Below are 27,771 nucleotides of genomic sequence, written 5' to 3' on the forward strand. Positions count from 1 at the left end.
CGAAAACGAGTGAGCAGAAAGGTCGAAATCTCGTCAACATGCGAATGGCTTATAACCCACATATATACGTTACTGTTACAAATTTAATATCGAGAAGGCAAAAAGCAGCAGAAAGTAATATTGATTATATGTTTGCCTAATTCAAAATCAGAACAGAATAGCTATGTTGATAATGCCACCAACAATAAAGAATAAGTGTTTAAAGGTAAATACTGTTAGCGGCAAACTCGTCCCTTTTGCGGCCCATTTATAACTTGTATTGATTTTTCGTTTTAAAAACAAAAAAGCTAAAATGCACACGGAATTGCTACCAACTCATATCTATGCGCCGCTGAGCCAGGCCATGACCGATTCTGATGATGAATCTGATGAAGAGATTGAAATTCATAACTCAAGCAAGCATCGTAGTCAACAGCAACAGCAACAAGAACAAAAACATCGTCAAGAGGAGCAACTGCATCAGCAACAGCAACAACACCAACAACAACAACAATCCCAACGTAATCGTAGCCGCATACCGCCAAACACTTTGGCTTTAAAATCACCACACACCACACGATCTACGTCTGTACGTAAAGGCAAACCTCCTGCAACACACACACACACTAATACCCATACATACACGCAGCAACAACCACAGAGATTCCAATTGGAGACAGAGACTCCCAAGAGTCACACAACCACCTACACCACCAATATGCAGAACACATTCCGTTCGGTTATGCTTAGCGATTTGGGAGGCGGAGGCGGCGGCGGTGCCGGCAATTCTGGACCCGGCACTGAATTCTCCAATTTCAATAGTGAATTCGATATGAATGGCGATAATGTTGCCATTCTGGGCAACAATTTTGGTGAGGAGGACTCCAAAGTGCCCATGTCAACGGCCAGACGTTGTTGTTTCATTGCCTCCGTGCTCATATGCCTGTTTGCCATAGTGGGTTTCGTCTGGCTGGTGCCATGTGGCAATCCCGATGGCACCGGCGCCTGTCCGGCCATCGGTGATCGTGTCAAGACCCACAACTGGCTGAATAACTATACAAAAATCGAACTAAAAGGCGGCATCAATGTGGTCAGCGGTCTAAGGGCTTGGGAGAACAATTTAATATTCCTATATCGGGGAGATGCATTCTTTCCATCCGAGTTTCGTCCCAGTAATCACAGACGTAATGGCATCATCTCGCTAATTGGCAGCTCTGGTGCCGTTGCCTGGTACGATCAGACAGTGGACGAGCCAGTGGCTGTGGATTGTACATTGCTGGATATCGATGGCAATTCCAAGAATGATTGCCTTGTGATGGACGAATATGGCGAATTGGGCGCCATTAATCCGGTTTCTGGTCAATGGCATTGGCGTTATAAAGAGCGTTCATCCCACAAAGTAGATGAATATGATTTTCCCATCATTTTACCCGACTTGGATGGAGATGGCATTCTCGATATATTACTAGTATCCAGCCTAACGCTAGAACAGCGAACAAAAGCTCTGGTACAGCAGCAGCAGCAGCAGCCTCCCTCCCCCCAATTGGAGACGAGAAATGTGTTGCGTCTGCTGTCCGGACGACGTGGTGAACCCATTGGCGATGGCTTCCGTCTGCATGAATGTCAAAAGGTGGCTCGTTTACAACTGGAGGCCGGAAATGTTAGCTTCAGTTGCCTGCGCTCCAACAATACCGAACAGCAACGCTCGAAGACATTGGCCGAGCTATATGCCCTAATCACCAACAAGTCGATTGTGGGTCAGCAACGGTTAACGCAAGCTTCCAAAATCTCTCAGCATCGCCTTCATGGACAGCGGCGAGAGGTGGAGGCTCAGCGTAATATTTACTCTTTAAGTGGACGGGAATTGCTGGTCGAGAATCGTGGCAAATGTCCGGAGGATTGTAATGTCACATTGGTGTTGAGTGAAATGCGAAATGGCAAACCATTTGTCCTATGGAATTTAACCAATAGCGCCATGTATGGAATGGTGCCAGCTGAATGGCATTTTAAGAATACCAAATCAAAGATGTCCGGTTTTGTAATGAAATTCTGGGAATGGCATACCGTATCCAACAACAACAACAAGCAGTCAAAAGCATCATCATCCTCATCCCCCGCCTTTTCAGCAGCCACACAAAATAATAATGTGCAGAAAAATAATAGTAATACAAATAAAAATTTAAATAGCATCAAGGATAAAGAAAAATCCCATGCAAATAAAAAGCAACAACAACCCCAGCCGCGTCTCAAGAGAAATATTGACCCCAAGGAGGAATTTGACATATTTGATCATCTGATCGAGAAACGCGAAACCTATGGCATGCCTTACAAGAATCAAACAAAATCATCAACTAGTTCCAGTTCTAGTTTTAGCAGCGGCAGCAGCTCCCTAACTACCAGTCCCTACAAAATGCAAATGATCACCGAAACTGTAATTTTGGCTCTATTCATGGGCGCCGATACCCGCATCGAGAACACCTCACAAAGTAATATTGTACAATTTTGTCGTCACGATCGGAACGAGGTGATATGCCAACCGGATTTAAATAATCAAGAGCATTCAATGCTCATTGCCGATCTCGATCAGGATGGCTCCCAGGAGTTGGTCACATATATGTCCACCTTTGTAATGGCCGAAGAGCATGAATGGAAACTGATTACATATGTTCGTCTGCTGCGCATCCAATCGGAGTTACCTATCTACTATGAGGATGAAAAACACAATTAGGCGGCGGCATCATCAAATCGAATGCATTTAAAAACATCATCAATCAAAAGCATCTATCCCCCTCTCTGTCTTTCTCAAAAAAACTGTAGTAATACTAAATAGTATAATTCCTAACAATTTATTAGTACATTAAATAGAAAAGAAATCTTTTTCTAAATACCCACAAACAAAACATATGAAAAAAAAAATAAACCAATCAATAGCAACTAAACAAAAATCGTAATCATTTCCCTTTGCCCCCTTCCGCCAAAAAAGAGAATTGAAAATCCTAAATAGTAATTAGAAGAGATTATTATTGTTATTATTATTTTCGAATCGAATATCTATTAGTTTTAAAATAAACAAAAGACCAACATTCATCTAAGTAACTAATATTAGTTATTTCTGTTGAATTGCATTCAGTCCAATTTTCAATTTCATCTATTTTCATTGAAGAAGAAACTCGATTACAAAAAATCAAATTAGAATCAAATTAAATTCAAACGCTTAGATGCGAAACACACTCTCACTTACATCTCTACATATACATATGTATTTATACATATTGAACTCAATCAAACAGTATTAAATGTTTCATTTAAAAATTAGCAAAAACTTTGATTTACAATGCATTTTTTCAGCCCTACCATTTTCTAAACCATGGTAGTATGTGGCCTCACATTTGCGTTATTATCTTATAATAATATATATGTATGTCCGGTGTATGCGATGTCTCTATTTATAAGGAGGAGCAGGAGGAGGAGAAGGAGGTGAGTTTGGTTGCCTCTAAATATTAACATCGCTCAGATAACGTTTAAAATTTGCCTGACAATTCGCTGTCGACCATTGTTCGGTTATGATTTCGAATTCCTCCTCAAGACGCGTCAAATTAGCCGTATTAGTGTTAATATGATTTAACTTTTTCAGTGTCCGATATGTCTATAATGATGAATGAAATTAATGCGCCGCCGTGGGTAGTAAATTAATTATAGACTAGAATATTACCTCTGCCGAAGATGTTGATATAAGTTTGGCAATGGCCAAAGCCTCATCATTGACATTTCGGGATTTACAGGATTTGTCAATAAAACTATTTGGCGTTAATAGATCCGATGTGCCCAATCGCTCACCCAGCAAGAATAGACGTCCATGCTGCAGTTAGAAAAAAAACAAAACAAAATTATATTATAGTAAATGTTTGAGTAATTGGTAATTGGTGCATCATCTTACCGCTTGAGTCGACACCTTTTCATGCTTGTGCCACAGAGCATAGCCCTCTGGCAATTGGCCCAGTTTATTGTAATTTGTCTCAAATGTGCAATCCTCGGCAGATACAACATAATCGAATAATGGCAATTGCATTACGCCCAAATTCTTTAGATTGCCCATAACACCGGCCACCAAAGGTTTTGGGAATGTTGCCAGCGTACGTAGATATGTTCTAAAAGAGGAAGAAAAATAAATTAGATATAGTATAATCTGTAAAAAGGCTGGACATTGGTATATTTTGTTCACCCACTTGAGAACGCTTGCCAATTGACTGGCACAACTTCTACGCTTCTCGAGAGCTCCAGCCACCAATTCCTGGCAATCAATGCCTTGACAGAATTGTTGACCCTGCACGGTTAGGAGCACCGTATTGTATTCATTGCTTTTGGCCAATTTGCTTAGAGTTTCGCTTAGCTTATGCAACAATTGGGCATTATAGGTTTTTCCAATTTTTGAGTAATGGGTATTTATGATCAATTGGGCGACCTTATCAAGTTTATTGAAGACAACCAAATCCATTTTGCCCCTGCCAGATGCCGACGCGGTGCTACGTTTCAAATCGTTGGCCAGTGTATGAGCCGTATCCACTCCGACGCCACTTGTTCTCTGGCTATTGTTGGCCTTATTTTCTGGCTTTAAAAACTTGAACGAAGGATCATTGGTATCGGCTGCATCATCTGAGAGCACAACGCCGGCTTTATTGTCCAGTGAGAGGCGACTAACAGATGCATTGCTTGAATAGGAACTATTTGATCGCCTTCGCACAATCATGGACTCTTCGCTGGCTCGCTGTTTGTACACATAATCCCACGAAGAGTCGGAAGCACGTGATTTTACAGGTGTGACAACACTACTGAATTCTGAAGATCCACCGGCGGTTCCTTTTATAGTTGTGGTTTTTGTTGCATTGTTGCTGTGTGTGGAATCTTTTTTAGGTGGAGCTACCTGGACTTCGGCTGCTGCTGCTGCTGCTGCTGCCTAAAGCGGAGAGAAAGATAGAGGAAGGAATTCAATAATTGTAAACTAAATTTTTATAAATAATACCAACTCACCCTTCCTGTTATGGTCATGGCTCGCTTACGCATCAATGGCTTGTTTGACAATTCTCCGCCACTCATTTCCCTTTGCTCATGCTCGACGGCCTGAATCATATTGGCAGCTCCCTCATCACCCATCAGACGATCAATTTCGCTGACTTTCTTTTTTTTCACAGCTCCATTTGTCGGTCCACCCGATCCTGCCGTACCCGTAGTACCAGGAGTCTGAGAACGCCGTTTTGTAGTCGGCATGATACCAGAATCCGTTGCATTAGGTGTGGCTGATCTCTTCGTTGGTGACTTGTTCTGTTGTCCCTGTTCCTTGGGTGTTGAGGCACGTGGTTTCTTGCCGATTGATGCAGTTGCCTGCGCCTCCTTACGCGAATTTATCGATACTTTACTGTTCGCGTTAGCTTTGGCACCGGTTCCAACTACCGCTAGCTGCGATAATGGGGTGGCCGAACGTTTGGTAGTGTTGCTGCCGCTGCTGCTGGCATATTGAGCAAATGATTTTTGCGTCTCGGGTGCATCTGGATCCCAGATAATCTTTCGTTTGATCACTCTTTTAAATCCTATAAATAAAAAAAGAAAAAGATTCATTAAATAGGTGCAATTTTTGTTTATATGAGATTGGGTGAGTTTCCCATCTTACCAGGGGGTGCGGGTGCCTCTGCAGTCACTGTAATTGTAGGCGGTGCTGATGAGGTCCCCTTGATCTTGGCCTTTTCTTTAACCGTGTTTGTTGTTGTTGTTGTAGTGGCGCCTGCTGCTGCTGCTGTTGTTGTCAGTTGATTTTGGCTTACAGCTTTAACAACAACCTTTACATTGCCTATCACCGCCGGCGTTGAAGCCGTCGGCGATGTGGCCGCCGCCTTGGTCTCATTATTGTCATTATTCTGCGACTTTTTAGTTAGAGCTGCAGCATTTGAAGATTTTTTAATGGTGCCCACCTGGTGTTGACTGGTGGTGGTATCACTGCTACCACTATCGTACTCATTCCAGTCATACTTGAGCGAGCTAATTATATCCATAGACTCGGCAAGCACAAGTGCCTGGGATAGCGCCTCTTTACGTCTAGCCGCCTTATGGGATGAGAGGTCAGCCATTTGTTCCAGGGCAACGGCACGTGCTTGCTCTGGCGAAAGTTTCACTTTGCCACCATAACTGGAGCCAGAGGCTGAGATTTTACTGGATGCTTTAGCTTTTGATGACAATTTGCTACTGCTAGTAATGGTGGTCGTGGTGGTATTCGGTGCACTGATAGTGGTAGTGATTGCCTTTGAAATATTGGCATTGTCGTCGTCATCAATCTCGATTATTTCATATTGTCCCTCACCCTCAATTGTTACACCAACATCCATTTCGGTCAATGGCAATTCGATATTTGATTTTTCTTTTGGCGCCTGCTCCAAGCTGGTGTCAGTGCCCTTGAGTAGGGCTATAAGATCGGCATCTTCCAGCGTGGACTCACTGCGACCCTCGCCCGGACTACTCTGTGCTGTTGTCCGTTTATCTAATTGATGCGACAGTGGTGTACCGCTATGCGTTTGATTCTGTTCATCGTTGGCAGTTGGCTTGACATCTAAACTTCCACTAACCGATATCGAATCAGTGGCTAGCTCCTCAGATAACGTCTGCTCTAATTCGGGTTCGCTCAATTGTGCATTATGCATTTTAGCAATTTCCTGCTCCAGTGAACTCAACTCATCCATTGTAATGTCAAGATTCTCATTAAGCTTAGCGTCATTTGATTTTACTTCTATTGAGGCATCGGCATCGGCATCGACCAGGACATTCTCCGGCTTAAAATCGGCCGCCTTTTCATCGGCTAGTGGTTTGGTTTTGGATTCGGTTTCCGGTTTGGAATCCGCCACCTGCGCCATGCTGATCCAAATCCGTTTTAATGGTCGATGATGATGGGAAGACAAATTCTTTACCGATCTCAATTACAACTCCATGCACTTGTCAAGAAAACAAAAAAAAAAAGATGCACTATGCGGCCATTTTAGGGCTGCACAAGAAATATATCAATTCGTGTCATCGAAACACGAGAAAACACGATAACATTTTCGATAACTATCGATTCACATAACTAATGTAGCACAAATTGAAGTATCGTGGGTTTGCCATCTCGAACGCGCCCCCCTCTACCAACCAACTCCGTTGAATACTTTATGGAAAAAAGTCTCTCTCATCTACATCCACTGCAAGGATAAAAAGCTTTACAAAATAAGGAAATCGGTTAATTGTTGTTATTGAGAATTCGAGTTGAAGGGAAAACGCTGGAAATTGGCGGCGGTCCAGCGGATACAAACTATTACAAACAACGCGCTCCAATACCAAAACTCTTGCACAGTCTTCTTCGTTGGTGGTGGCGGCAAGGCAACAACTACATACAACAACAACAACAAATACACAATTTCCATATCCATCCTCCTCCCCCCTCCACCCCTCTGTTCCCAATCCAAGTGAGTGTCGGTGGGCAGTGACAGGATGTGGGACTCATCAATGTTTCTGAGCACACTGACGCCAAAATTTTATGTGGCTCTCACTGGTACCTCGAGTCTAATATCGGGATTGATTCTGATCTTTGAATGGTGGTATTTTCGCAAATATGGAACATCCTTTATAGGTAAGCAAGCATTGGAATTTGCATTCGTGTGCTACCAAACTAACAATCCACTATTTCAGAGCAAGTATCTATCAATCATATTAGCCCGTGGATTAATGGTAGTGATGGCCAATCGGATTCCAGCAATGGCAGCGGCAGTAGCAGTAGTAGCGGTTCAAGCAGTAGCAGCAATGGGACAGGAGGTGCTGGAGGAGGCGGAGGTACAACAACGGGGGCAGGTGGTACGGGCTCTGCTACCAGTAGCACAGGTAATCAAATGCCCGAGTGTAAAGTTTGGCGGAATCCGTTAAATCTGTTCCGCGGCGCCGAGTATCAACGCTTTTTTTGGGCCACCAGCAAAGAGCCTTTGACCTATTACGATATGAATCTGAGTGCCCAGGATCATCAGACGTTCTTCACGTGTGAGGGCGATGCACGTAAGGATGAATACGAAATCATGCAAACGGCCTGGCGTGAACGCAATCCGATGCAACGCATCAAATCTGCTCGTAATGCATTAGAGATCAATGCTGAATGTGCCCCGGCGTACATACTGCTGGCCGAAGAAGAAGCCATGACCATAATGGAAGCAGAGAAGATACTAAAAACGGCTCTAAAAGTAGCCGAAATAAACTATCGCAAATCGCAGGCCACTCAGCATCAGGGAGCCATTGCAGATGGAGTGCATCGACGGGATACAAACGTTCTGATCTACATCAAAAGACGACTGGCCATGTGCGCCCGTAAGCTAGGTAAATTAAAGGAGGCGGCCAAAATGTTTCGTGACCTCACCAAGGAGATACCTTCAATAATGAGTGTGCTAAACATCCATGAGAATCTCATCGAGACGCTGCTGGAGATGCAAGCGTATGCCGATTGTCATGCCATACTTGCCAAATATGACGATATCTCGTTGCCCAAATCGGCGACCATATGTTATACGGCAGCGTTGCTCAAGGCGCGAGCGGTGGCCGATAAATTCTCCCCAGACATTGCCTCAAAGCGTGGCCTCAGTCCGGCGGAGATGAGCGCCGTGGAGGCCATACATCGGGCCGTTGAGTTTAATCCGCATGTTCCCAAATATTTGCTGGAAACGAAACCGCTCATCTTGCCGCCCGAACATATTCTTAAGCGCGGAGACTCTGAGGCCTTGGCCTATGCGTTCTTTCATTTAAAGCACTGGAAGCAAGTTGAGGGAGCTCTTAATCTGCTGCACTGCACCTGGGAGGGCACATTCCGCATGCTGCCGTATCCATTGGAGCGCGGCCATCTCTTTTATCCATATCCGACATGCACCGAGTGCGCTGATCGGGAGCTCTTGCCGGCTTTTCATGAGGTGTCTGTGTATCCCAAAAAGGAGTTGCCCTTCTTTATACTCTTTACGGCCGGTCTGTGCTCATTTACCGCTCTATTGGCCCTACTCACGCATCAATATCCAGAGCCCATGGGTTTATTGGCCCAAACCGTACTTACTTGGATCTCGTATCCGTTTCAATTGCTCAAGGAACGTATCGAGGCATTTTGGCCATGCAATTTGTTGCAACAATTGTCGCGCGTCTAAAATGGAATCATCATCAAAGGTCGTGGCAAAATGGACGGGATCCAACTAAAACGGAGCGCCCACTTATCCCCGTTAAAGGCCAATGCACGCACACATTATTACACACACACACACACACACACACACATATATATATACACACACACAAATACACTCTCATTGTATGGTAAAAACAAAAAAAAAAGAGTCACCCGCAACAAACAAGCTACAAAAGAACTCACAACAAAATACATTAACACGTATATATATATATATATTTATATATATAAATATATATATGCATATATATATATATTTTGGATCTTAATATGTCTGTGTTGTCTTCGTGAAATAAAAAGAAAAACAAACAAACAAACAGAAGAGAAAAAAAAAAACAAAACAAAAATCTAATTTTCCAACAACAACATGAGCGGAATTCAAGTATTTATTAAGTTTTATTATTTTAATTATTATAAAAAAAAAAAACAACAACAAACAAAATGCTAAAAATTATAATTTTATGTATTTATTTCAACAACATATGCTTTCGTTTTTAATTGACACATTTCAAAAGTTTTCAGTTTATTTCACTTTAGCGCAGATTTAGAAAACTGAATAGACTCGACACCATCATTTCACTTTATTCTACATTTTTGTTATCGATTGGCATTGCCGAAGTTTGCATACCCTAACAAGATTTTCGGTTACTCTATCCTTTGTTTCCCTAAGTAATAAAAGTATAAAAACATTTTCTGTAAAACCTAGAATGGAAAGTAATCAAATTATTGACTTAAAGCTAAAGTCCCGACCGATCGTACCTATTGGAACTATGTGATATGGTTGCCCGATCTCTAGGATATTAAGCACCATCAATAATAAATAAACTTAAATAACAGGTATTCAAATTTTGAGGGAAATCGCTTGGAAAATCACCAAGTTGTTGATAAGAGTCAGGGTTTCCTACTGATAGTAAAGAAGCTAATAAAGATGGTTGTTCGATTGGGCTGAATCTCAGGTGTACAATGCCTGCAGTGCAACATGTTAAAGTAGTTCAATCCGACTGAATCTGAGATATATGTACATACATATATTGCCAGCCGTACGTATGTATATGATAATGATAATTTTCGTTATAGGCAGAGAACGAGGCGCTCCTCATTTCTACCTTAACAATAACTAGCGGACCCGAATATGGGAATTCTATTTTGTCGACTTTAATATACCATTTCACCCTCTTAGTTGAATGGTATTAAAAGTAGCAATCTAAAGTTAAATTCCTTATCTATCTATAGTCTGTACTACTAAGTGTTGTTCGTGGATTTTTTATTGATTGTAAATTGTTATACAAAAATAGTGTATTCAAAAATATATACGTAGTTGTGCATGATTTTTTTGCGACTTTCTTGTCCCTGTGTGTTAGATTTATATTAAATGTACTAAGGCACTTGTGTTATTGTACATGATTTCTTGCTCATAAGGTTTTTTTTTTTTTTTATCATTTTCTTATCAGTATGTTAAATATATATATAACAAATATAATTGTATAAGGCATTTGTGACAATTTACAATTGTGACACATGGAAATAGCCTGCGCAGTGTTTGCATTTAGTAAGCAAACCGGGATATGAATTGGGATTTAGTGATTGAAAATAATCATAAACAGATCTTAAAATATCTGAAGTGTAATTTTGAATTTCCTCGAGTTGTAAATTGTTGCGATAATGTTTCAGAACCTCCTCTAAAATCTGATATAGCACCGATTCTGATGAAATACAGAATTTTAGAACTGAAGTCAAATCGTCCAATAAGTTTTCCACAAATATTTTTGTCAAATTCATAATATGATTAAAAACCTCTGGCGACAATTCATTGGCCATTCTCCTGATGGCGTACTCAAAACTTTCGGCATTATAAATGTGCTCGAAGAGAGCAGTTCCATAATCGCTTAGTAGAAACCGTACACCTTTGATCACAATTGTACTTAACTCGAGAGCATAAACGCCAGGAGCATAGTTTGCGGGTTCCAATCCTGGATCTTGCATTGTCGGGTTAGGTGTGAACAATCGATACTGCGTATTGGGACGATTGCCTGTACCGGAGCCGGTCTCATAGCTCTGTGGAATGTCCTGGCTGACCTGACCCAAAATATCGGGGCCCACATTGTGCTGGGCACTGGCCCGCAAATCGGCTGCATTAGTTCGCACCTGATCGTTGAGTAATATGTCAGCACCATCGCTGGCAAAAGAGGCTTTCACGCCTTTCTCATTAAGCTGCTTGTTGATCTTAAAGAGATCGTTAAATTGCTGCTTTGAGCCCTCATTTACGTTGCGTATGACATCAAGCTTGCCACGTGTCGGTCCGCGAATTCGTATAGTTTCTTTCGAAACTTTATCAAAGGCACGCCTTATCGCAAAATATGTAAAATTAGCAAAACATGTACATATGGCAATTGAAATAGGCTTATGTATGTTATATGTACTTACCGCTGGCGATTGCTCAGGGTTTCGCGATAACCAGCTATTTTGCTATTTGCCGTATCATTGACAATTGTCGATGCCAGACGGAAATTGTAGACACTGTGGGTGAAGAGCACCAACGATGCCGACAATTGAAGCGCATCTACGGCGGTAACATCATCGCCATCCTGATATTTCTGCAAAACCAAAAATTGTTAGTCACATTAAAGCAGCAGGTAGAAACAATTCAGTTCACTTACCAATATCAAATCGAGCACTCCGTTAGCGACACCAGTACCCGATATAACTATCGAGGTAATATTCATACCATTGACTGTTAACTGGGCAATCTGTCGGTATAGGATATTACAAGATTTATTATATTTTTATATTGCCTTAACGAAGTAGGGAACGTTGCGAGACTTACCGCTCCTACTTCTTTTCCTGCTGTTGTAGCTGAAACAATAGCAGTTGAAGCACCAGCAGCGCCCAATCCAACGGCACCAGCAACCACACCCAACCAGTGGCCACGCGGCTCACGCTCTGTCACATTAATAGATTGCTCGTGCTGGCTGCGATCCACCAGCTGACTACCTGAACGAATTGTGGCATATCCAGCCGATAATAAACCAACGACTCCAGCAACTGCAAATACAGGTGCTGCGACAGGAACACTAAGTAGAGCAGCTATTGGCACGCAGGATGCTGTGATTCCTCCAATCGCTGACGTTGTATCTAGAACGCCGATGGCCTTCTTCGTTCCGGAAGCCGCGGGCGTTAAGTACTTGTCCAATCTAAGTTGGACATTCTCGACCAACCTATAGATACCACGATGGGGAGCCACCATAACGCCAGCGGGTAAGACATTATCCGACACATACGAATCCCAGTTCGAATACACACGTCCAGTTTCATCGACAAATGTCATGCAACAGTCTGAGCTGTTACCGCTTTGCCCATCGCTATCGACTAGATATACATATACATATGTACATAAGTATAATGAAACGCTTAACAATATGTTCAGCTCAAAGGGTTTACATGTACATTACTTACCCACACAGCGGCGTGTGCGAAACACTGGATGACATGACCAAGTTGTGGCATCCTCGGCAAAATTGATGTCAGTTGTATCACCGGCAACCAGGACATAAATAATGTTGGACAGCAATTGTTTATTTGAATATTTTCCTGGAACAATAAATATAAATATGCATATCGATTTGATTTCTCTTTAAGATCAATTTTATGTTATCTTACGTTGATTCCACACCGCATTATAGAGCGTCTCACGCAGTCTTTTATTGACCTCGATTTGTTTTTCCAAAGCAATTTTTTTCTTCTTTTCTTCTGCAGTTTCTGGAACAGCTGTCGGGATCGTTGGATCGCGTATAAGCTCTTTGACTTTGATATTCAAGCTTTCTTTCGTACCACTATGCAAGGCAAAAGGTATGCGATTACGTTATTGCATCTGATGAGTCAACCATAAAACGGGGGGATAAAAATACTTACTGATCCCATAGAATTTCCTCGGTTCCTAACAATTCAGCGAAAAATTCCTGCTGTCTTCGGGTAGTTCTAGTGATTATTGCTTCCGCCATTGTCACTTGTGTATAAAAGACCTCTTTGGTTTATGTGCCGACTCAAAATGATGCAGATTTTCTGGGGAAACACAAGTTTCTACATAAATGGGTGAGCAGCGTGTGAACGGTAAATGTTATCAATTTATGACTTTTATTATCGATATCCGCCGGTATGACATTATCAAGCAAAAAAAAGTTGATACACAATCAATAAAATTTGGTCGAGGGTGACTTATGTTTCAAAGGCGGAAAACTTCGATCAATTTTTATATTAATTTTGGTCAGAAGTGTGCAACGCATAGAAGGAAGCATCTCCGACCAAATAAAGTATATATATTCTTGATCAGCACGACGAGATAACTTCAAATGGCCATGTCCGTCCGTCCGTCTCGATCAACGCAAACTACTCCTAGACCGTAACAGCTACGGAAATTTTGCATGTAGGCTTGTATATACTGCAGGGGTTGTATATATCGGATTCAGACGGATCGGACCACTATATCATATAGCTCCCATACAAATGGCAATGTCACGAACAGTGACTTTTCTGAATAACTTCTTTATTTTCTGAGCTTTTGTCGTATAATTAAATATTAGTGTGTTTATTACACCTATAAACGAGTGTGCCAAATTTGATCAAGATCGGGTGACTATATCATATAGCTCCCATAGGAACGATCGGTCGAAAACAGTGACTTTTGTCAATAACTTCGTTACTTTTGACGCGATTGCTTTCAAATTAAACATTTGTTAGTTTAATATATCTGTTAATGACGGTGCCGAATTTAATAAAGATCGGGTAACTATATCAATAACTCCCATGGTGGAAAACAGTGACTTTGATCAATATCTTCGTTATTTCCTATGCTAAGATTGTAGGCCGTTGTTGATTATTACAGTGTTGTTGCTCCCCCGTTAATCCCGCTACTTTCCTTCAGAAACATCGATATATGTAGGTTCAAGCACATTAGTATCGCACTCTGCTATCGATACTGCAACACCATTATCGATAGTTCTGACACACTCTACGTGTCAGTGTCTCATGAGACGAATTTGTGTGTTTTTTTTTGTCGATTCGCGGCGTAAAAATAGTATAATTTAAACATCAGAAATTTGTGCTTTTGCCGGTGTAATTGTATAAAACGTGCATGAATCGGTCAGACTATAAAATATAACAACGCAAAAACCAACCGTTCATCGGGGCAGTAAATCGGTCAGCTTTCCAAACATCAGCTGGAGTTGCCGCAGCCGCCGACACCAAAAAAAAAGAGAGAAAAACGGCCAGGCCTGGTCATATTTTAGGAGCAACAATAATTGCAATTGAGACATAATTTTATATCTCTAGGCGGCGATGGCTGGTCAAAAGTTTCAATATGATGAAAGCGGTGGAACGTTCTACTATTTTGTGTTATCGTTCTTAGCGTTAATATTAATACCAACAACAATTTACTATTGGCCACGTAAAAAGAAAGAAGGTTAGTGTTATAAGTGTTAGTTAGTCGCCGCCGCAGCTGAGCTCTATGCTGATTATAATCTCTGTTCCCACCTGCGCCTGCATTTCAATGTGTGTGTGTGTGTGAGAGTATGTTGCTGCTTCTGCTTTTCCTCATTTAACCGTTCTCACATGTGTTTTCCGCTCGCCACTTAAAATGGACACGTTCCAATAATTTATTCTAACAACGTCAACGTGTAGAGCGTCTTCGTTCGTATTGGTGAAAGCTGCGATTACAGCAACAACTTCCACCAAGTCAAGCTCTCCACACAATTGGAACACCCCGAAGATGCGTTTATGCATATACACAATATTGCGATAAGCTTCATTTAGAAATCCGAAAAACGAAAAAAAAAAACAAAATCTTTTAAACATTGTAAAAATCTTAACTGAAAATAATGTGAAAACGTAAAATTTTGAAGAACAGACATTATATATTTTGTGCAATATCACGAATCACTACAACGTGTAAGCGTTGCCTGTCTTCCTCTCTGTACGCGTACTACTTTCTTTCACACACACACACACGCTCACAAGTTGTTTCTGTGTTTTTTTTTTTTTTTTTTGTTTTCCTATAATAACGACCAAAAATTTCATGTGATTCCACAGATCCGTGTAAAGTGAAAGAGGATTGCCAATGTGCCGATTGTCAGAAGAAGAAAACTATATTAGCAAATGCGGAACCCTACCGTGCCCTCAAATCATGTACCATCAAGTTAACCATTGTTCTCGGTTGGGCTTTGCTGCTCTTCCTTACGTATCGTGTATCACAATTCGATTACGAGATGGCCAGTTTCGATCCATTTGAAATTTTGAGTGTACCGCCAACAGCCTCACAGGCGGAGATCAAAAAGGCTTACTATCGGCTCTCCAAGGTCCTCCATCCGGACAAGGAGACGGGTGATGAGAAGTCATTCATGATGCTGAGTAAAGCCTATCAAGCCCTAACCGATGATGTGGCCAAAGAGAACTACGAGAAATATGGCAATCCCGATGGACCTGGAGCCATGTCATTTGGCATTGCCCTGCCATCGTGGATTGTGGAAAAGGAGAATAGCGTGTGGGTGCTGGGATTATATGGCTTGGTCTTCATGGTGGCCATGCCATCGGCTGTGGGTGTCTGGTGGTATAGGTCTATACGCTTCAGTGGCGATAAAGTCCTATTGGATACGACACAAATGTACTTTTATTTTATCCACAAGACGCCGCATATGCTGCTGAAGCGTGCCCTCATGGTGCTGGCGGCCAGTTTAGAGTTTGATAAACGTCACAATTCCCAGGTTGTGGAACGGCAGTCTGACAATGATGAAGTTCCAGCGGTAAGTGACTTCCTATTTCTATTTTCTAAATTAACAATAAAGCAATTATTCGTTTGTTTATAATTCTGCAGCTTATACGGCAACTGCCCAATCTGAATGAGAAATGCAAGGAGCATCCACTTTGCCGCATGTATTCGATTAAGGCACGGGCTATTCTCCATGCCCATCTCACACGCATTCCACTAAATCCAGAGACGCTTGAGCGTGATCGTCAGTTCATTGTAAAGAAATGTCCGTATCTAGTGCAAGAGATGGTCTCTTGCGTCCATCAGCTGGTCATGATGGCTTATGCCAGACGTGTTCCCCGACTGCCTAGCATCGAGACAATTGAGAATTGTATGAAAATGTCCCCGATGATTATTCAAGGCTTGTGGGAGTTTAAATCACCACTGTTACAGTTACCTCATCTCACCGAGGATCATTTGTACTTTATGAATAAGAAGCGTCATGTTAAGAATTTGCAACAATTCGCTCAGCTCAAGCCAGAAGAGAGTCGCACTCTGTTAAAGAATCTCACCGACTTTGAGTACGAGAATATAATGAAAGTGTTGGGCAAGATGCCATTGATTGATTTCTCCATACGGTGCGAGGTGATCGATGATGAGAATACCAATGTGGTTACCGCTGGGGCAATTGTTACTGTCACAGTTACGCTGGAGAGGAAGGATATGAAGAGTTTGTTCGGCGATACAAAAGCGCCTGAAAAGCAGGGCATCAACGATGAGGCCAACGAAGAGGCTGCTGCTGGTGATGAGGGTGATGATGCAGCGCCTACAACAGTGGCGGTTAAGAAGGCATCGACATGGGCCAAGCCACGGAAGGGTGGTAAAGGCAAAGGTGGCAAGAAGCCAGCCAACAATCAAAAGAAAAAGGTACAACCCAAGGTGGCTGCAGCAACAGCAGCAACAACAACAACAACGACGAGCACATTGGAAGAGCAAGCGGCCAATTCGGATAATGATTCGGATGCCGGTGAGCATAGCGATGTGGATTCAGCTGCCGGCACAGGCAGTGAGGATGAGGATAAGCAAAATAAGAATAACTCATCCTTGGACGATGACGACGACGAAGAATGGGAACGCCTTCAGGCCAAGTTGAATAAACGTGAGCGCCTTGAAGGCAAATCGCGTTTATCGCACACCGTCCACTGTCCCTACTTTCCCGAGGAGAAGCAAGAGTACTGGTGGACTTACATTTGCGATCGCAAATCTCGTACGCTTCTAACAGCGCCCTACCATGTGACAAATCTGGTTGAGAAAGAGGAGATCCAACTGAAATTTACGGCGCCGCGTTGGCCCGGTGTCTATACCTTTACCGTGTGCCTGAGATCGGGTAAGTGATCGGTAGATAGATAGATGGTTTGCCAAAGCATTGAAACAATTGATATGTATATCCATATATATATATATATATATATATATATTTCTTTTTCTTCTTTTACAGACTCGTATTTGGGAATGGATCAGCAACAAGAGCTTAAATTGGATGTGCAAAAGGCTCCAGCACCACCGACAGATCATCCGCAATGGGATCTGAGCGAATCAGAGCCAGAGCATAATGATCAGCAGGAGAATCTGAGTGACTATACAACAGATACATCTGACGAGGAGGATAGTGATTAGAGAGTCAATGGACTATGTCAACACAGCCCATGACAACCACCATCACCACCTTGTCCTCATCCCTCCTCCACTTTAAGCCATGGTCCAGCAAATTTTAGTTTATCCCCCCCATACATACACTCTGCCATGTGCCCCCTACACACACACATACACACACACACACACTCTTTTTGCACTTTCAACATCCTTTCTTCTCTTTTAGTCAATGATTCATATATGTATGTCTTCTTCCTCTATATATATATATATACATATATATATATAAATATTTTTTTTTTCTCATTGGGATAGCGAAAAACGCAGTTCGCATTTTAACTAGTTTTACAAAATGGAAAAAGACCCGGAACTAGAGCGTAAATTATATTAATAATAATAATGATAAAAAAAAGAAACAAAATAATAATAATAATTAAACTTCATTTTACCGTGTACTGTACTAAACATAATTACATATATAAATGTACTGTATATTTTTAATTATTTGGATACAAGATGAACTATAAAAACAAACAAAAAAAACAAAAACCAACAAGAAAAATGTGAAACATATAAGCAAAATATTGTTTATTTGATATTTTTGTGTGGTCATTAAACTGTAAAGAAAAACGAAAAGAAGGGATTTTTCGAGAAAAAAAAAAAAAAATAAAATGACGAAAACGAATCAACACCATTCCATTATGTTTCTCTCTCTTAGTTGCTGATCCTCCTGCTGTTGTTCTTCTCCTGTTTCTGGATTAACTAGTGGGCAGCTGAAGAGCGTTCACTGTCCAAAAGGAGGGCCGATTGCGATTCAGTCTTTGTATTTTCGATAATCCGTCGCTGCTGTGAGTTGAGTTGGGTGGCGGTGGAAGAGGGGGTTTGATTAGGAACGGTAGGAGGGGGGTGTGGAAGTGGGGGAGTAAGATATTTAAATAATTATTTATCAGTTTTTGTTCCTTCTACGTTTGTATGTGGATATGAGTTAAAAATGGATTCGCAATCATTACCCGCCGCCAAGTTAATTTAGTGTAGAGAGGGATCGATTCTTGTTGTTGTTTGTTTTTTTGTTTTTATTTACATTATTTTACTTGTAATGTGCATGAATGTGCGTGGGTGTAGGCATGTATGTGCGTGTGCGTTGGGGGTGAATGGTTATGATCATGTTTAGTTTCTTTTGCAACGGTTTTCCATTTCATTGAGTTTCCTTGACACTATTATTCGTCGGTTTCACTCTCTTCGGCAGAAGATTCGTCGGAGGAGGCTTCTTTAGCGGGTGCTGCTGTTATTTCATCTGTATCTTTCTTCTCATCGTTATCGTTTTCAGACTCTTTAGTCGCAGCATCGATCTCTTCTTTTGATTCATTTTCCTTTTCGGTTTCTTCCTTTACTATGTCTTCCGTTTTCTTCTCATCAGATTCTTCGCTTTGTTGCTCCTCTATTTTGGCGGGTTCATCTTCTTGATTTTCTTCTTCAGTTTTCTTTTCATCAGAATCTTCGTTTTCAGCTTCGTCTGTTTTGGCAGATTCCTCTTCTTCCGTTTCCTTCTTATCGGACTCATCGTTTTCTGTTTTTTCTGTGGATTCAGCTTCTTTGGCATCTTCTTCGGCTTTTGGCTCTTTATCTGTTGTCTCCTCTTCTCCCTTTTTCGTTTCTTCGCCATCTTCTTCTTTATCTACATCCTCCTCATCGTCGTCTGATTTTGTTTCTTCTTCATTCTTATCGGAGTCTACTTTATTATCCTCCTCTTCCTTTACCTTTTCAGCGCTCTCTTCCTTCGTCTCCTCATCCTCCTTGGATTTCTCCTCCTTTTCGGCATCATCTTCGCCATCCTTTGAACCGCCGTCCTCGTCATCGTCATCCTCTTTGTCTAATTTTCATCAAGTGAAAGTTTTGTTAAATTTGCCGTTTTTAGCCCACTTTTAACCGTTTACCTGTTGTGTCCGTTTGCTTAGCCTCCTCGTCATTGTTTGTTACTTTGGGCTCAGATCCTACATCACCTTCACCTTCGACGGTTTCAGTCTGTCGTTTTGCCGATGGTACATTGGATGGCGGATTGGGTTGGAGTGGAGTGGAGTGCAATGGGTGCGAATAATGTTGAATAAATGTTTGTATAAAGGTTAAAACTAAAAGGATCTCGGATCTCTAATTACTGTTTCATACGCAGTTTATAGCTTTGCTTACATGCCTGATGGTTAGCTTCGCTCGGTTAGCCTCTACTAAGTCAAATATTAATACAATGTATGCATATTGTATATGTATGTATGTACATACATAAGAAGATGGCACTCTCTTATATGTACATCATGCATGAAAGTATTTTTGCCATTACCTTTTCTTCGCTATCCCCATCTTTTTTATCGACATCGACAGCATCAGAGGATTCATCGTCCTCACCCTTGTCCTTGACTTCGCCCTCGGCCTCGTCATTGCCATCTTCGTCATTTTTCTTGAGAAAATTACGAGGGGTACACACACACATTCAATTAAAACTCACTGATATGGTAACTGTTCCTACTTATGTATGTATGTATCCGTGAGTGAATGTTTCTCATTTTGGTTAATTGTGTAAGTAAGTAAAAAATTAAGTGTTAATAAAACAAGCTTTGCTCAAATGGTTATTTTTTTTTTTTTTTAGTAAATACAAATATATTTTCCTTTCTCGTTTTTAGGTTTTTTTTTTTTTGTTTGTTTTGCTTTTTTGTTTTCTCTTAGTTTTTGTTTTTAACATAACTTCCTTTTAGCTACACAAAACTTTCAGCATTTTTTTAAAAATTGTTTTTGTTTTTTTCTACACACACAATCAGACTTGGGCTTAAGTGAACTTAAACTGATATCCTTTGCTGTGTTGTTGTTTCGGATGTTTTGCGGAATCAATAATACAATCAATTTCATATAATTTTACATATACATCCATCTCATACATACATACAAAACATATGTATGTATATATTATATGTATATGCGTGTTGTTGGGTTGCGTAAGTTAATGATAAATAAATATGTATATGTATATATATATTTTTGATTAAAAAAAAGATCTAAAAGATCCAGGAAGATAACTTCGGCCAATGCCGATGTTCATATACCCTTGCAGTTCCGATCAAATCCCTTCTTCTTCTTCTTTTAGCCACACCTCCATAATGTTTGTGAGAGAGAGTTACGTAGAGTCGTTGGTATAAAAACAGACCGACATAGAGATACATATAAGATGTATCTTACAAACACATATAGCGCTTCCATCTGTCCAATTTTCGAGTATCCCCAATTCTGCAAGGATATACAAATTGTCTTTTCGATCTTAAATTAGTGTAGATGTGTGGGTGCATGGTATGCATGGTAAGTGTATGTACACCCAAAGGCAAAGTGTACGAACACTTTCGGGGCGTGTAAGTTGGTGTAGTAGCTTAGCTTAGCTTATGAACCGCAGTCGTCATTATAATTTCGTTTTGTTTTTTGAAAATTATTTGGAGAATTAACACACAAATAGAAGCGCAGATATATGAGCTTAGATAGAATAGATATAAATGGTTGTGAATAGATACATACATAGAAAATGGTTTGTAGTGGGTTTGTTAAGGCAAACAAAAACAAGAAAATAAAATACGATATAGAAATAAAACAAAAAATGCCGTTAGACTATGTTATTGCTGCTGCTACTGATGCTGGTAGAAGAAAGTTGCTTGCTGTTTGTTAATTTGTTTGTTGTTGCTGATGCTGATGGTTTGTTGTTGTTGTTGTTGTTCTTGTTGTTGTTGTCGCTTCGTTTAACAGTTAACAGAAAAGGTTAAGTTGTTGTTATTGCTTAAGCTCAAACCTCTGGCTTCTCGGCCGAATCACCATTGGCAGCAGACGCAGCAGCATCTGCATCACCACTGGTTTCCGTATCTTCTGTGGCTGCTGGTGACTTCGTTTCCTCGTCCTCCGCTGTCTCCTCCGTCTTCTTCGCCTCACCGTTCTCCTGTTTCAATTCAATCTGAGCACTGCTCACCGCTGTCGTATCTGCAGGGGCCAGTTTCAAGAACACCTCCAGTGTGTCAATCTCATTGGCCATATCGAAGGCATCGTAATCTCCGCAATATTCCTCATCGTTAAATATTTGCGGTGGCAATGGATGCCTTGGCTCAGGATCACTGACTGTGCCACCATTGCTGGTCGATTTGTTTTGCATTAACTCCTTTTCACCCTCCTTGCCGGGCTCTGTGATATCCACAGTGTCATATTGGATGTTCTTGCTATCCAAGATCATCAGAACACGCTGTTGGCGTTTCTTCACCTAAAGAAGACAATGGAAAGATAAAAAGAACACCAAAAATAGAAACATTTAAGAACTTATCGATCAAAAATCCATTTTTCCAAATTGTAAAGATATTTAATGTTAATGAGCTAATAGGTCCGGACTGATTCATAGACCAGTTTATTCAACGGCTTGTGCGCCCAGCCCTGGTTACCGGCAAGCCCAAATGCTTACAAACACACACACACACACACACTACGCCTACACAGATACGCCCACACATGCATATACAAACAACAATATACATACATATGTACATACATATCCATATGCACATTCATCGAATATGACAACGAATCTTAATTGAACTGATTATTGTGTTTTATGGTTGTTGTTGTCTTTTTGTTTTTTTTTTTTCTGTGTAATTATCTAGTGATAAGAAATTGTTTTTCAACTTTCGAAGTAATTTCCTTTGAGCTCATATATACCGTTATAAATGTTGACGCGTCTGTCTTCTATGTATGTATCTCAACCTTATTTTCCGCTCTCTCCCTCTCTTCGCTGACTCTCACTGTGTCTCGCTCTCTTTCAATCGCTACAAAGTTGTGTTATTGTGGGTGCCTTGCACAATGACCGTTATGTTATTGTTCTTATTAGCAATTCGCAAATTAAACAAAGGGAGCGGTAACAGGAGTGAGAGAGACTGAGCGAGAATTGCACAAGTGAATCATTCAAACAGACACACACACAATTTGGAGGAAATGAAAACTGTGATCAATGAATTCTTTCTTCTTTAACGCTTCACAGTTCATAGACATCAAAATACATACGCTTTATAAGGGCAATGAAATGTTTGCGGTCGCTGGTGCTTCTTCTTGCCACCACCACCAACATCATCACGAAAACTTAATCACACACACACACGCGGAGACTCTGACTACAACTCATCAAAATACCCACTTGCTGTTTTCTCTGGTTCTTTTTTTTTGGGCTAGGGGGTTAAGAAGGGGTGAGCGAGCAGTGGTGGGGGAGCAGTGGTCCCAGCCAATGCTAGATGACGTTTTGACTGTACACACATAGTATAATACATATTGGAACGTATGAGTGAGTGTATGTTTTATGTAGACACACAACACACACGTACGCACACATAAAGAGGGATATATAAAATAGATTTTGCATTGCATATCGAGGCACCCCCGCCCCAATTGCCTCCCACTGACCAGACCAATACCCTATGTTTCCTTTTGATCGCTACTAAGCTAACGGGCCAACAAACATTCCAATATCATGACACTGACAACCGCTTGACATCCTCCTGACTCTGCCTCTGCCCCGCCCACGCGCATCACGTTAGGACAATTTGTAATTATTGTCATCACACACTCACCTCCTTGTTACCGGACATACCGCTGACATAGACTTTTAATACCATTTTTGCAATTTAATTCGTTTGTCCGTTTCTCAAGTGTTAATTTAATTCTTTTTTCGGCGATTCTCGCTTTTATATCCGTCCGTAATAATGATGATACTACACTGAAAAAAAAAAGAAATTCACTCTTTTGTTGTTTTATAATAACAATCTTTATCAACACTGTTAGGTACATTAGTGTTGACAAGCAGTTGCAATCGATAACTATCGAATAAACATATGTGACGCTGTTTTCCTTTTCACAACACTACTTATGGTTTTATTTTTTGGATGTATCGTTTTGTTTTATTTTAATAGTTGTGCACAAACTTAACATTTAAACCAAATAATAAAAGAGCAGGCGATTTATTAACTAAAACTAATGCCTTTTGGAAATGCTGTCAACATCATCATGAACGTTAGTTTCGATTTCTTTAACTATTGTTATTAGAAAATTATTGCTTCCGAAAAAATATATACATATATTTTAAATATATATTTTAGGAATATTTTGCATGATAAGAATCAAAATGAGCAACAATAATTTTGAAAGCGATGGACCTGGTGATGAGGAATCTAGTTCCAGTGAAGATCAGCCTCGGATGCGACGCCAGCAGTGGCAAAGAATCATTTCACAGAATGCCGAATCCAATTCCAATGATGATGAAATATTAACAGATAACGAAGCTGAGATCCTCGATGACCAATTGCAACCCATGTTGGTGGACCAGCTTCCTGTGGAGGGACAAAGAGAAGAACAACAAGAACAAGAATTGGCAGAACAACAGGATGAAGAACTAGCAGAAGAACAAGTAGAGGAACAAAGAGACGGAGAAGAGCAAATAGAAGGACGACCTGAGATAGAGGAAGAGGAGGAGGCGGAGAATATTGAAGAGCAAGCCATCCCAGTCACCTTCAGCCCACCGACCACATCGCGCCAGATTGGTCAAGATTCGAATGTTATTGACTTGAATACTCCATCGCCGACTAGAAAAAGAAAACGCCTATCTAAATCATGTGAAAATTCACCAACATTGAATTCGCAGAAATCTCAAGCCACAGGGGCTGGTCCCATTGATGATGATGAAGATGATGGATTGACATGCCCCATCTGTTTGGACTCGTGGGAAATGAATGGCGAGCATCGATTGGTTTCCCTCAAGTGTGGTCATCTGTATGGGGAGTCATGTATACGCCGCTGGCTGAGCGAAAGTCAACGACAGTCCTCGGTCAAAGTGTGTCCCCAGTGCAAGTCTAAAGCCGGTTTTCAGGACATCAGACATCTGTATGCTAAGCGTGTGCAGGTCATAGACACGGGTCTGCGTGAAGAACTAGAGGTCGAGCGTCGAAAGACTCTTTCGTTGACATCCGAGTTGGCAACAGTGAAGCTTAGCCACACCATGGCCACAAAGAGACTATCATCTCTGCAGCTGGACTACGATCGTCTAAGGGAATTGGTGCGTGCTGGTGGTGTTATGGGTTGCCGCGGCGCATTCTCAACGGATTCCGATTCAAAGAGCATCCGATCTCTGGCCAATTATCGCTTGTATATGGAAAAGAATTTAGAAATTTGCCGTGAGGCTGGTTGCCGAGTGCTGCTCTACTCTCAACCACATTCCATGCTGATAGCATCCCAGAAATCAGCCCAGAATCTATTTCCTGGCTTTGGTGTACGCTTCATAGATCCGCCCACCTTTAAGCCAATGCATTTTATGCATACATCATCCCAGATAATCCGAGATATGGCATTCAGTGAGAGCCAACATATGATGACTGTGGCCAGTCGGGAGCGTAAGATTAAATTGTTTGATGTCAGATCTCGCTTGTGCTCTTCGATGTTTGAAGCTCATAATAAGCAACTTTGGTCATGCGCCCTGGATCGAAATGAACGGGAGCACTTTATCTATGCTGGTGATCATAGGGGTGGCATCTATATCTATGATCTACGTTTTCCTGCCAACATACTCAGCGAGTTCCAGGCAGACGGTGAGTTTGGCACTTGGGCAAATTGAGAATGCATTTTTTGTTTATTAACAATATCCTCCCAACTAATTGCAGAAAACTTTAGTCCTGTGATACACATTGCTGCAGTGCCAAGTGGCAAAACTTTTACCAGCGGAGGATTTTTGGTCTGCCAATTGACCGCATTGACTTTCTATGAATATGCCCAAGCTGCGGAGGCAGCTATACCCACTCGTTTGAATATCGATGGACCGTTCCTATCAATGCATTATGATGCCATACAGGATCTTTTACTCATATGCGTACGTTCCAATTTGAATTGTCCGCAATCACGTTACATTTTGGCCAAATTGGGTAAAGTTGATAATACGCCAGTAATTATAATAAAGACATCGGTCTATGGGTCTAAAGCGACCCCAGTTATGACACGTCCCGCCCAGATGGCTGTTGAGAATAATACTCTTATCGCTGGATATCTACAGGATAAGAAACAGCTAATATTGCATGATGTTCGACGTGAGGAGCGTGTCCAAACTATGGCAGTCAATGAGATAGTCTATGACATCTGCCCATTGGTAACTAGTCAATCTGATCACTATTTGGCTGCACTCACGGATAATAAATGTCGAATTTATAAAGTAAACAGTTCAAGCTAGTACAGAGTAGATTAACATACATACATACATATATAATTTTTGTTTAACCTTTATAAATATTTGAAGTTAAAAATTATTTTCTGTGAAAATGAAGCCTCAAGAAGAGTCAGGGTCTCGACAAATTCCAAAATATTTATATTCCTTTTAGTAATAATTTGACTTTTTCTATGTAACAAGAATTGCTATTATGTAATCTTGCGATCCCTTATGGTACTTTAAAGTATATGTTTTTTTATAACGCTTTTTTTCTTCTTTGTTTATTGCATTCATGGCATTTTGAATGAAATCCGATTAGTTTAATAAACAACTTTGATACTAAGTTTCACACACACACACACATACACATACATATATAGAATAAATAAACAATTATTGTCCATGTTGTCTATAAAATACAGTCAAACTACTGAGTAAAATATTTTATTAGCCAGCAGTAATCAAGCTGGCGATGATTTTGAGGCATTTTTGTTCGGTCCTCTCGCAGTTGCGAGGATAAAAAAATTGCCATACTTCATCTCTTTAAAGGAATCAATTTGTGACACATTTAGTTTCAATCAATGCTACATTTAAGCCATATTTAATCTAATTGTAAGAGCTAACAAGTTAAGATTTTTTTGATATTATTTCAAACTTGAAAATAATTATAATAATTTGTTGCATATTTTTGTGGGCAAAAAAAAAAAGAAAATTATGGTGAATAATTCATCAACAGTGCCGGATTAAGCCAGTGCGGGGCTTTTAGTTTTCCTTCATTTAATTTATATAATTGACTTTTAATACTCATCCTCATAAAATTGACTGAGTTCAGGATTTTGCAAATTATGTTTATATATATTTTTGGTTCGGCTTATGCTTATGTAAAAAGACTGAAAGCTTCTTCAAAATGTTCCAAAATATTGATTTTTAAAAAGAACCGACAAATTTACAGAAAACACAATTTAATGAGAATTTTTGAGAATTTAAAAAAAAAATAAATCTATCTAATTTCGTTGGGCTGCTTTATGCCCGTTTATCTATGCGTTTTTTAACAATCAATCTTAGTTTCTTTCGATACTTTCGATTCCAATGAGATAGATAAGTTTAGCTCAAAAGTTTGAAGAATGACAGTTTTTTTTTCTTCAGCATTTCCAAAAGTTGTTTAGCTAAAAACAATAGACGGAGGCTGTACAATAATTACGGCTTTTTTCCAGCAACAGCTTACGCCTAACCAGTTAGTCTTATACTAACATAATATATATCTTGTTTTCTTTCAAGATTTTTGTCGTCTAAAATATTAAATGAATATACAAGGCTAATCCCCCCACTGACCCTCTATGACTTGTAATTTTTTTTCCCAAAAAAAAAAAAAAAAAAAAAAAGTTTTTTAATTTTTTTCTTTATATTTTTATTCAAAAAACATTTCTCGGTTTCATTTGCATGGTCTTATACATGTTTTTAATTTGTTTATATATATATATATACATATATGTATATATGTAAATTTTCAGTTTTGATTCTTGAATTTCAAATTTTTGAATGTTTTGCTTTTAAATGAAATCTTATTACATTAATGTATTATAAAGCTATAGCTATACAATAAAAAATAATTGTGAATGTGTTTTGTTTAAGCTGAAGAGTTGAATTTTTGTGTAATGGTGTTCTGGGTTCTCGTATCGTATTTGACAAAAAAGTACAGTCTCACAGGAAACAAAAACCGAAAAGAAAATATCAAAAAAATGTTTTGAAAACATTTTTCTGTTCTTTTGTTTTTCTGGTTGTTTTGGACAAAATCGCTGGTTAAAAGACTTTAATCTCATTTTTGATGATTCTTTGTTTTGTGTTTGGTGCAAATTATTATGATGAGTTTTGTTAGTTAATATGAAGTGCTATGATATATAGTGAGATAGAAATAGAGAGGGGGGAGAGCGATTTCAG

The 27,771-nt window shown here is 40.2% G+C and overlaps 7 protein-coding genes across 11 annotated transcripts; 4 read left to right on the top strand and 3 right to left on the bottom strand.

The window, feature by feature from the left end:
- On the top strand, window positions 1-2,918 carry LOC6645274. 2 transcript variants are annotated; one of them, XM_023177376.2, is made up of 3 exons: window positions 1-205; window positions 288-568; window positions 629-2,918. In XM_023177376.2, the coding sequence occupies exons 2-3, from the start codon at window positions 293-295 to the stop codon at window positions 2,705-2,707; spliced, it is 2,355 nt and encodes a 784-aa protein (XP_023033144.1). In that variant the 5' UTR covers window positions 1-205; window positions 288-292; the 3' UTR covers window positions 2,708-2,918. The 2 variants fall into 2 exon arrangements, with proteins under 2 accessions (XP_023033144.1, XP_023033143.1); XM_023177375.2 differs by having other exon boundaries at window positions 3-205; window positions 288-2,918.
- Window positions 2,919-3,109: 191 nt separating this feature from the next.
- LOC6645275 (mucin-5AC) lies at window positions 3,110-6,995 on the bottom strand. Its single transcript, XM_023177373.2, has 6 exons — window positions 5,645-6,995; window positions 5,008-5,564; window positions 4,206-4,933; window positions 3,917-4,127; window positions 3,692-3,838; window positions 3,110-3,625 (listed from the first exon to the last, which is right to left on the bottom strand). The coding sequence occupies exons 1-6, from the start codon at window positions 6,873-6,875 to the stop codon at window positions 3,473-3,475; spliced, it is 3,027 nt and encodes a 1,008-aa protein (XP_023033141.1). The 5' UTR covers window positions 6,876-6,995; the 3' UTR covers window positions 3,110-3,472.
- Window positions 6,996-7,112: 117 nt separating this feature from the next.
- On the top strand, window positions 7,113-9,312 carry LOC6645276 (protein ST7 homolog). The gene is made up of 2 exons (XM_002068305.4): window positions 7,113-7,624; window positions 7,684-9,312. Exons 1-2 carry the CDS (start codon window positions 7,486-7,488, stop codon window positions 9,162-9,164), a joined length of 1,620 nt encoding a protein of 539 aa, XP_002068341.1. The 5' UTR covers window positions 7,113-7,485; the 3' UTR covers window positions 9,165-9,312.
- A 1,137-nt stretch (window positions 9,313-10,449) lies between these two features.
- Window positions 10,450-13,358, bottom strand: LOC6645277. The gene is made up of 7 exons (XM_002068306.4): window positions 13,112-13,358; window positions 12,860-13,032; window positions 12,656-12,790; window positions 12,027-12,568; window positions 11,860-11,949; window positions 11,627-11,796; window positions 10,450-11,546 (listed from the first exon to the last, which is right to left on the bottom strand). Exons 1-7 carry the CDS (start codon window positions 13,198-13,200, stop codon window positions 10,706-10,708), a joined length of 2,040 nt encoding a protein of 679 aa, XP_002068342.2. The 5' UTR covers window positions 13,201-13,358; the 3' UTR covers window positions 10,450-10,705.
- Window positions 13,359-14,193: 835 nt separating this feature from the next.
- On the top strand, window positions 14,194-17,763 carry LOC6645278 (translocation protein SEC63 homolog). Its single transcript, XM_002068307.4, has 4 exons — window positions 14,194-14,657; window positions 15,284-15,993; window positions 16,065-17,325; window positions 17,437-17,763. The coding sequence occupies exons 1-4, from the start codon at window positions 14,534-14,536 to the stop codon at window positions 17,613-17,615; spliced, it is 2,274 nt and encodes a 757-aa protein (XP_002068343.1). The 5' UTR covers window positions 14,194-14,533; the 3' UTR covers window positions 17,616-17,763.
- Window positions 17,764-18,264: 501 nt separating this feature from the next.
- On the bottom strand, window positions 18,265-23,375 carry LOC6645279 (SH3 domain-binding glutamic acid-rich protein homolog). Of its 4 annotated transcripts, XM_023177384.2 has the most exons (5): window positions 23,219-23,375; window positions 21,409-21,867; window positions 19,924-20,040; window positions 19,526-19,613; window positions 18,638-19,461 (listed from the first exon to the last, which is right to left on the bottom strand). In XM_023177384.2, the coding sequence occupies exons 1-5, from the start codon at window positions 23,261-23,263 to the stop codon at window positions 18,809-18,811; spliced, it is 1,362 nt and encodes a 453-aa protein (XP_023033152.1). In that variant the 5' UTR covers window positions 23,264-23,375; the 3' UTR covers window positions 18,638-18,808. The 4 variants fall into 4 exon arrangements, with proteins under 4 accessions (XP_023033154.1, XP_023033153.1, XP_023033152.1 ...); XM_023177386.2 differs by lacking the exons at window positions 18,638-19,461; window positions 19,526-19,613 and adding an exon at window positions 18,265-18,434 and having other exon boundaries at window positions 23,219-23,372; XM_023177385.2 differs by lacking the exons at window positions 18,638-19,461; window positions 19,526-19,613 and adding an exon at window positions 18,265-18,437 and having other exon boundaries at window positions 23,219-23,372.
- Window positions 23,376-23,516: 141 nt separating this feature from the next.
- On the top strand, window positions 23,517-26,254 carry LOC6645439 (E3 ubiquitin-protein ligase RFWD3). Its single transcript, XM_023177367.2, has 3 exons — window positions 23,517-23,657; window positions 23,744-25,225; window positions 25,298-26,254. Exons 2-3 carry the CDS (start codon window positions 23,755-23,757, stop codon window positions 25,855-25,857), a joined length of 2,031 nt encoding a protein of 676 aa, XP_023033135.1. The 5' UTR covers window positions 23,517-23,657; window positions 23,744-23,754; the 3' UTR covers window positions 25,858-26,254.
- Window positions 26,255-27,771: the final 1,517 nt, after the last annotated feature.

This window comes from Drosophila willistoni, assembly GCF_018902025.1.
Source record: "Drosophila willistoni isolate 14030-0811.24 chromosome XR unlocalized genomic scaffold, UCI_dwil_1.1 Seg143, whole genome shotgun sequence".
Lineage (NCBI taxonomy): Eukaryota > Metazoa > Arthropoda > Insecta > Diptera > Drosophilidae > Drosophila > Drosophila willistoni.